Below are 10000 nucleotides of genomic sequence, written 5' to 3'. Positions count from 1 at the left end.
ACAACGGTACACAGCTTGGCGGGCTTCAATATGACGTCACCATGGTGACAACAGTACACACCTTGGTGGGCTTCAATATGACGTCACCATGGTGACAACAGTACACACTTTGGTGGGCTTCAATATGACGTCACCATGGTGACAACGGTACACAGCTTGGTGGGCTTCAATATGACGTCACCATGGTGACAACAGTACACACCTTGGTGGGCATCAATATGACGTCACCATGGTGACAACGGTACACAGCTTGGTGGGCTTCAATATGACGTCACCATGGTGACAACAGTACACACCTTGGTGGGCTTCAATATGACGTCACCATGGTGACAACGGTACACAGCTTGGTGGGCTTCAATATGACGTCACCATGGTGACAACGGACAGAGACGAGTCAACTGTGTCTGAAATGGTCCCCGAGTCCATACATAGTGCACTACTGCTGAACAGAGCACTCTGTGGGTCCTGGTCTAAAGTAGTGCACTATATAGGGAATAGGGTCCTGGTCAATAGTAGTGCACTATATAGGGAATAGGGTGCTGGTCAATAGTAGTGCACTATATAGGGAATAGGGTCCTGGTCACTATGTAGGGAATAGGGTACTGGTCATAGTGGAATAGGGTACTAATAGTAGTGCACTATGTAGGGAATAGGGTACTGGTCAATAGTAGTGCACTATGTGGGAATAGGGTACTGGTCAATAGTAGTGCACTATGTAGGGAATAGGGTACTGGTCAATAGTAGTGCACTATGTAGGAATAGGGGTCAATAGTGGTCAAATAGTAGTAGTAGTGCACTATGTAGGAATAGGGTACTGGTCAATAGTAGTGCACTATGTAGGGAATAGGGTACTGGTCAATAGTAGTGCACTATGTAGGGAATAGGGTACTGGTCAATAGTAGTGCACTATGTAGGGAATAGGGTACTGGTCAATAGTAAACACTTTTAGACGACAACATGGACCGCTAGGGCAGACTGATGGACTGTAGGGCAGACTGATGGACCGCTCAGACTGAGGACCGCTAGGGCTGACTGATGGACCGCTAGGGCAGACTGACGGACCGCTACTGACTGGATGGACCGCTAGGGCAGACTGATGGACCGCTAGGGCAGACTGATGGACCACTAGGGCAGACTGATGGACCGCTAGGGCTGACTGATGGACCGCTAGGGCAGACTGACGGACTGCTAGGGCAGACTGATGGACCGCTAGGGCTGACTGATGGACCGCTAGGGCTGACTGATGGACCGCTAGGGCTGACTGACGGACCGCTAGGGAAGACTGAGACTGCTAGGGCAGACTGCCGCTAGGGCTGACTGATGGACCGCTAGGGCTGACTGATGGACCGCTAGGGCTGAGACTGAGAAGACTGGACTGCTAATAGACCGCTAGGGCTGACTGGTGACCTCTAGGGCAGACTGATGGACTGCTAGGGCAGACTGACGGACCGCTAGGGCAGACTGATGGACCGCCAGGGCAGACTGACAGACCACTAGGGCAGACTGATGGACCGCTAGGGCAGACTGACAGACCACTAGGCAGACTGACGGGCCGCTAGGGCTGACTGACAGACCGCTAGGGCAGACTGACGGACCGCTAGGGCTGACTGATGGACCGCTAGGGCTGACTGATGGACCGCTAGGGCTGACTGATGGACCGCTAGGGCTGACTTATGGACTGCTAGGGCAGACTGACAGACCGCTAGGGCAGACTGATGGACCTCTAGGGCAGACTGATGGACTGGGCAGACTGTGACTTCACAGAGGGACTGAGCCCAAAAACACCTGGCCTTGACTTCACAGAGGCACTGAGTACAGAAACACCTGGCCTTGACTTCACAGAGGCACTGAGTACAGAAACACCTGGCCTTGACTTCACAGAGGCACTGAGTACAATAGAACAACAGAAAAGTGTAGTTGAGGAAGATGATGATGAAGACCTCTTCCTACCTGATGTACATCTCCTCTCTCTCTATCTCCTTGTAGAAGTTCTGAGGATGAAAACATTGAAATAGTTTATGAACAAAACTGAAATGCTTTAACTACGACAGTGAAATAGCAACAACAAATCACAACAATACCAAATCATGAATATTATGCAGCTGGTGTTTATAAATCTGAAATGTCTTTCCAACAGTTGGAAAGTAAAGTGTCCTTCACAATAAGACAGGTTACTAGGCATCGCAGCAGGACGCAGCCAGACATCTGTCCACAACGGAACAGAACATAGAACAGTGTGTGTCTCTCCTACCAGGACGTTGACGGTGCAGCTCATCCGGTTCTCCTTGTTCTCATCGTGCATGATGGTCCTGTAGTCCAGGAGCCTCTCCAACAGACGAACCACCAGGTTCACAAAGCTCTCCCCACTCTTAGACAGGTACTTGTGTTTCCTGCAGTGTTCCAACAGACTGGGGAGGGAGGGAGAGGGGAGGGAGGGAGGGAGAGAGAGAGAGGGAGGGGAGGGAGAGAGGAGAGAGAGGGAGGGGAGGGGGGAGAGAGGAGAGAGAGGGGGAGAGAGGGGAGGGAGAGAGGAGAGAGAGGGGGGAGGGAGAGGGAGGGGGAGAGAGGGGGGGGAGAGGAGAGAGAGGGAGGGGAGGGAGAGAGGAGAGAGGGAGGGGAGGGAGAGGGGGGAGAGAGGGAGGGAGAGAGGAGGGGGAGAGAGGGGAGGGAGAGAGGAGAGAGAGGGAGGGAGGGAGAGAGGAGGGGGAGAGAGGGGAGGGAGAGAGGAGGGGGAGAGAGGGGAGGGAGAGAGGAGAGAGAGGGAGGGAGGGAGGGAGGGAGAGGGAGGAGGGGAGGGAGAGAGGGGGAGAGAGGGGAGGGAGAGAGGAGGGGGAGAGAGGGAGGGAGAGAGGAGAGGGAGAGAGGAGAGAGAGAGAGGGGAGAGAGGGAGGGAGGGAGAGAGGAGAGAGGGAGGGGAGGGAGAGAGAGAGGGGGAGAGAGGGGAGGGAGAGAGGAGAGAGAGAGGGGAGAGAGGGAGGGAGGGAGAGAGGAGGGGGAGAGGAGAGAGAGAGGAGGGAGAGAGGTGAGAGCGAGAGAGGGAGAGAGGTGAGAGGGAGAGAGGTGAGGGAGAGAGAGGGAGGGGGAGAGGGAGAGAGAGGGGAGAGGAGGGAGAGGGTGAGAGCGAGAGATGGGAGAGAGGTGAGGGGAGAGAGAGAGGGAGGCAGATGAGGGGGAGGGAGAGAGAGGGGGAGGGAGGGGAGAGAGGTGAGGGGGAGGGAGGTGGGAGAGAGGTGAGGGGAGGGAGGTGGGAGAGGACAATTACAAAAACATATTTACTTGTCACATTGGAAAGAATTTACAAAAAAACAGAGCAAACTAGAATGCTATTTGGCCCTACACAGAGAGTACACAGCAGCAGAATACCTGACCACTGTGACTGACCCAAAATTAAGGAAAGCTTTGACTATGTACAGACTCAGTGAGCATAGCCTTGCTATTGAGAAAGGCCGCCCTAGGCAGACATGGCTTTCAAGAGAAGACAGGCTATGTGCTCACTGCCCACAAAATGAGGTGGAAACTGAGCTGCACTTCCTAACCTCCTGCCCAATGTATGACCATATTAGAGAGACATATTTCCCTCAGATTACACAGATCCACAAAGAATTAATTAACTTCCTGTTTGTGACCCGTTGCCATGAGAACAATTTAAATACAACATATCTGTTTATTTATTTTACCTTTCAACTACTTGCACATTGTTACCACACCGTACATAGCCAATAATATAACATTTGTTACCACACCGTACATAGCCAATAATATAACATTTGTTACCACACCGTACATAGCCAATAATATAACATTTGAAACATGTTTCTGACATAAAGACCTTAAATTAAACAGAGAGAGAGACGAGGAGAGAGGGCAGGACAGACAGGACAGACAGACAGGCAGGCAGGCAGGCAGGCAGGCAGGCAGGCAGGCAGGCAGGCAGGCAGACAGACAGACAGACAGACAGACAGACAGACAGGCAGGCAGGCAGACAGACAGGCAGGCAGACAGGCAGACAGGCAGACAGACAGGCAGACACCGGACAGGCAGGCAGACAGACAGGCAGACAGGCAGACAGGCAGACAGACAGACAGACACCGGCAGGCAGGCAGACAGACAGACAGACAGACAGACACCGGCAGGCAGACAGGCAGACAGACAGACAGACAGACAGACAGACACCGACAGACAGACAGGCAGACAGACAGACAGACAGACAGACAGACAGGCAGACAGGCAGACAGACAGGCAGACAGACAGACCAGACAGACAGACAGACACACTGACAGCATCACTCACATCTTGTGGAAGAGGACTTTGTACTGCTCGTCTCCTCTGCCCCCCTCCACCTCGTGATCCAGTTTGGTGATGATCTCATTCTCAAACTGCAATTAGAAAGCAGCCGTTCATAATCAGCACAGCTCATTCTTCTATTCATTAGTCTCTATCCTGCCTCCCTCTTTCTGCCTCCCTCGCTCTCTCTTTCCCCCATTCTTCTCTCTCTCTCTTCCCCCCCACTCTATACCCTCTCTCTCCTCCCCTCTCTTCTCTCTCTCTCCTCCCCTCTCTTCTCCCCCACTCTATACCCTCTCTCTCACCCCCCTCCTCTCTCTCTCTCCTCCCCCCACTCTACTCCCTCTCTCTCCTCCCCCTCTCTTCTCTCTCTCTCCCCCTCTCCCCCCACTCTATACCCTCTCTCTCCTCCCCTCTCTTCTCTCTCTCCTCCCCTCTCTCCTTCCCCCACTCTATACCCTCTCTCTCTCCCCCTCTCTTCTATCTCTTCTCCCCCACTCTAAGCACCCTCTCTCTCACCCCCTCTCCTCTCTCTCTCTCCTCCCCCCCACTCTATACCCTCTCTCTCCTCCCCCCTCTCTTCTCTCTCTCTCTCCCCCTCTCTTCTCCCCCCCCCACTCTATACCCTCTCTCTCACCCCCCCTCTCCTCTCTCTCTCTCCTCCCCCACTCTACTCCCTCTCTCTCCTCCCCCTCTCTTCTCTCTCTCTCCTCCCCCCCCTCTCTTCTCCCCCACTCTATACCCTCTCTTCTCTCTCTCTCCTCCCCCTCTCTCCTTCCCCCACTCTATACCCTCTCTCTCCTCCCCCTCTCTTCTATCTCTTCTCCCCCACTCTATACCCTCTCTCTCACCCCCTCTCTTCTCTCTCTCCTCCCCTCTGTTCTCTCTCTCTCCTTCCCCATTCTATACCCTCTCTCTCTCCTCCCCCTCTCTTCTCTCTCTCTCTCCCCCCCCTCTCTTCTCTCTCTCTCCTCCCCCTCTCTCTCTCTCTCTCTCTCCCCCTCTCTTCTCTCTCTCCTCCCCCTCTCTTCTCTCTCGCTCCTTCCCCCACTCTATACCCTCTCTCCTCCCCCTCTCTTCTCTCTCTCTCCTTCCCCATTCTATACCCTCTCCCCCTCTTCTCTCTCTCTCCTCCCCCTCTCTTCTCTCTCGCTCCTCCCCCCACTCTATACCCTCTCTCTCACCCCTCTCCTCTCTCTCTCTCCTCCCCCACTCTACTCCCTCTCTCTCCTCCCCCTCTCTTCTCTCTCTCTCCTCCCCCTCTCTCCTTCCCCCACTCTATACCCTCTCTCTCCCCCCCTCTCTCTTCTCTCTCTTCTCCCCCACTCTATACCCTCTCTCTCACCCCCCCTCTCCTCTCTCTCTCTCCTCCCCCCCACTCTATACCCTCTCTCTCCCCCCTCTCTTCTCTCTCTCTCCTCCCCCTCTGTTCTCTCTCTCTCCTTCCCCCATTCTATACCCTCTCTCTCTCTCCCCCCTCTCTTCTCTCTCTCTCCTCCCCCTCTCTTCTCTCTCTCTCCTCCCCCTCTCTTCTCTCTCGCTCCTTCCCCCACTCTATACCCTCTCTCCTCCCCCTCTCTTCTCTCTCTCTCCTTCCCCCATTCTATACCCTCTCCCCCTCTTCTATCTCTCTCCTCCCCCCTCTCTTCTCTCTCTCTCCTTCCCCACTCTATTCCCTCTCTTTCCCACTCTGTCTCTCCACCCCCCTGTCTCTTCTCAATCTCTCTTGGTTGAGAGGACCTCTCCTCGTGGTTTATAATCACCTCTCTTTCAGCCTGGTGGACTGTGAGCTCATATTAAATCACTTCATTATCAGTCTGATGACTCTCAGTAACTTCTCTTTATCTGCCTGTGATTGGCTATGGCTGAGCAGGGAGCATGAGGAGTAAGACCATGACAGGAAGACACATCCTCTAATATTCTCTCTCTCTTTTACTCCCTTCTTCCCAGAAAGACGACAGAATGAAGGTGAGCCGGCACATCCACTTATAGTTGGACGTTTGCTCCAACGTGAACTGCCTGCTTGATGTGCTGCTGTTGTTGTGTCAGTCAGGAGAGACGCCTCGCTCTGGAGGAAGAGAGACGGATCGCTCTGGATGAAGAGAGACAGATCGCTCTGGAGGAATAGAGACGGATCGCTCTGGAGGAATAGAGACGGATCGCTCGAGGACGGATCGCTCTGGAGGAAGAGAGACTGATTGCTCTGGAGGAAGAGAGACGGATCGCTCGAGGAAGAGAGACGGATCGCTCTGGAGGAAGAGAGACTGATCGCTCTGGAGGAAGAGAGACGGATCGCTCTGGAGGAATAGAGACGGATCGCTCTGGAGGACGGATCGCTCTGGAGGAATAGAGACGGATCGCTCTGGAGGACGGATCGCTCTGGATGAAGAGAGACGGATCGCTCTGGAGGAATAGAGACGGATCGCTCGAGGACGGATCGCTCTGGAGGAAGAGAGACTGATCGCTCTGGAGGAAGAGAGACGGGTCGCTCTGGAGGAATAGAGACGGATCGCTCTGGAGGACGGATCGCTCTGGAGGAAGAGAGACAGATCGCTCTTGAGGACACTACTTTAGACCAGGACCTATAGGGTAGTAGTGCACTACTTTAGACCAGGGTCTATAGGGTAGTAGTGCACTACTTTAGACCAGGGTTTATAGGGTAGTAGTGCACTACTTTAGACCAGGCCCTATAGGGTAGTAGTGCACTACTTTAGACCAGGGTTTATAGGGTAGTAGTGCACTACTTTAGACCAGGGTCTATAGGGTACTAGTGCACTACTTTAGACCAGGGTCTATAGGGTAGTAGTGCACTACTTTAGACCAGGGTCTATAGGGTAGTAGTGCACTACTTTAGACCAGGGTCTATAGGGTAGTAGTGCACTACTTTAGACCAGGTCCTATAGGGTAGTAGTGCACTACTTTAGACCAGGTCCTATAGGGTAGTAGTGCACTACTTTAGACCAGGACCTATAGGGTAGTAGTGCACTACTTTAGACCAGGGTCTAAAGGGTACATAGTAGTAGTCTGTACTTCTACACTGACTGGGAGGATCTGGGAGACTGACTGGGAGGATCTGGGAGACAGACTGGGAGGACCTGGGAGTCTGACAGGGAGGATCTGGAGTCTGACTGGGAGGATCTGGGAGACAGACTGGGAGGATCTGGGAGACAGACTGGGAGGATCTGGGAGACTGACTGGGAGGATCTGGGAGGATCTGGGAGACAGACTGGGAGGATCTGGGAGACTGACTGGGAGGATCTGGGAGACAGACTGGGAGGATCTGGGAGACAGACTGGGAGGATCTGGGAGACTGACTGGGAGGATCTGGGAGACTGGGAGACAGACTGGGGAGGATCTGGGAGACTGACTGGGAGGATCTGGGAGACTGACTGGGAGGATCTGGGAGACTGACTGGGAGGATCTGGGAGACTGACTGGGAGGATCTGGGAGACTGACTGGGAGGATCTGGGAGACTGACTGGGAGACTGACTGGGAGGATCTGGGAGACTGACTGGGAGGATCTGGGAGACTGACTGGGAGGATCTGGGAGGAGGGAGACATCTGGGAGGATCTGGGAGGATCTGGGAGACTGACTGGGAGGATCTGGGAGACTGACTGGGAGGATCTGGGAGACAGACTGGGAGGATCTGGGAGACTGACTGGGAGGATCTGGGAGACTGACTGGGAGGATCTGGGAGACTGACTGGGAGGATCTGGGAGACAGACTGGGAGGATCTGGGAGACAGACTGGGAGGATCTGGGAGACAGACTGGGAGGATCTGGGAGACTGACTGGGAGGATCTGGGAGACTGACTGGGAGGATCTGGGAGACTGACTGGGAGGATCTGGGAGACAGACTGGGAGGATCTGGAGTCTGACTGGGCAAGTACATGGAAGACATGTGACCTGGTCGTAATAAGGGCAGTACATGGAAGACATGTGACCTGGTCGTAATAAGGGCAGTACATGGAAGACATGTGACCTGGTCGTAATAAGGGCAGTACATGGAAGACATGTGACCTGGTCGTAATAAGGTCAGTACATGGTCTTGACAACGCTACATTAGAACTACACTCTGAGTCAATTCAGAGCTGGAAACATTTAGCAACATTACGTTAGTCTCCTGGGAGGGTGAGGTTTTAGAGGATGTTACCACCTGTCCTTGACCTCTGTGCTTCTGCTCTTTGGGGTCAACGTGGGGTTATTGTTAACCCTTCTTGTAGAAACTTCTGATGTAAAAAGGGCTTTATCAATACATCTGATTGATTGGTAGATCTGACTGATTAATATACTGACTGACTGACTGACTGATTAATATACTGACTGACTGACTGATTAATATACTGACTGACTGATTGATTAATATACTGACTGACTGATTAATATACTGACTGACTGACTGATTGATTGATTGATTAATATACTGACTGACTGATTGACCGGCTGTTTGACTGACGATTGTTGACAGGCTGACTGACTGGCTTATTGACAGGCTGATTGACCGAATTACTGACTGGCTGATTGACCGGCTGATTGATCGACTGGCTGATTGACCGGCTGATTGATCGACTGGCTGATTGACCGGCTGATTGATGGACAGACTGACTGACTGATACAGACCCGTTGGAAGCTGCATGTGAAGTGGAATTCACACTGCATCATGTCGAAGAAGATGGGGATGGTAGCTTTCCTCAGCTCTATCTCTGGGACCAGAGTCATCTCTAGGATGGGACCCACCATCTCTGGGATGAACTTGATCTTGTGTGGACCTGGGGAGAGATAAAACGTCATCAAATATCTGAGCCCCTGCAGAGGCGGCAAGGGGTTAGAGCGTTGGGCCAGTAACCTGGGGCAGCAGGTAGCCTAGTGGCTAGAGCGTTGGGCCAGTAACCTGGGGCAAGGTAGCCTAGTGGCTAGAGCGTTGGGCCAGTAACCTGGGGCAGAGGTAGCCTAGTGGTTAGGCGTTGGGCCAGTAACCTGGGGCAGCAGGTAGCCTAGTGGTAGAGCGTTGGGCCAGTAACCTGGGGCAGCAGGTAGCCTAGTGGTTAGAGCGTAGTAACCTGGGGCGTAGCCTGGGCCAGTAACCTGGGGCAGCAGGTAGCCTAGTGGTTAGAGTAACCTGGGGCAGCAGGTAGCCTAGTGGTTAACCCAGTAACCTGGGGCAGCAGGTAGCCTAGTGGTTAGGTTAGAACGTTGGGCCAGGTAGCCTAGTGGTTAGTAACCAAAAGGTTGCTGGATCGAATCCCTGAGCTGACAAGGTACAAATCTGTCGTTCTGCCCCTGAAAAGGCAGTTAACCCAACTGTTCCTAGGCCGTCATTGAAAATAATAATTTGTTCATAACCGACGTGCCGGGTTAAATAAAGGTAAAAAAGTTAACCACAAATGGTAGAGCACAGGGCTTACAAGGCCATGATAATGGGTTGAATTCCCAGGACTACCCACACATACATTTAACAAAATAATTAGGCACTTTGGATAAAAGAGTCTGATAAATGACATATATTATATAATGATATATAACCTGTGGATGAATACATAGATGAGGGAATAATGAACAAACGGTCCATAGATGACAGTACATTTAAAGGGGACCAGGCCATAGATAGATAAAGCATGGTCCTCTGTAACTCGTTGGTTGAGCACAGCGGCACGTGGGTTCACTTCCTGCTGGGTTCCCCCCGTTACCAAAATATACGGAACGCACTACTGGATAA

General features: G+C 52.8%; 1 protein-coding gene across 1 annotated transcript in view; it reads right to left on the bottom strand.

Annotated features, from left to right (window-relative positions):
• Window positions 1-9053, bottom strand: part of LOC121844051 (dedicator of cytokinesis protein 1-like) — a gene marked incomplete at both ends in the record, with an annotated part of 85386 nt that extends 76333 nt beyond the window's left edge. The window contains 4 exon segments of the mRNA XM_042313920.1: window positions 1951-1991; window positions 2252-2408; window positions 4291-4376; window positions 8905-9053. Coding sequence (XP_042169854.1) covers window positions 1951-1991; window positions 2252-2408; window positions 4291-4376; window positions 8905-9053 — 433 coding nt within the window.
• Between the last annotated feature and the right edge of the window lie 947 nt (window positions 9054-10000).

This window comes from Oncorhynchus tshawytscha, unplaced genomic scaffold (assembly GCF_018296145.1).
Source record: "Oncorhynchus tshawytscha isolate Ot180627B unplaced genomic scaffold, Otsh_v2.0 Un_contig_6825_pilon_pilon, whole genome shotgun sequence".
In the NCBI taxonomy this organism is placed as follows: Eukaryota; Metazoa; Chordata; class Actinopteri; order Salmoniformes; family Salmonidae; genus Oncorhynchus; species Oncorhynchus tshawytscha.
The sequence above is the reverse complement of the archived record's forward strand: the minus strand, read 5'-3'. Positions and strand labels throughout refer to the sequence as shown.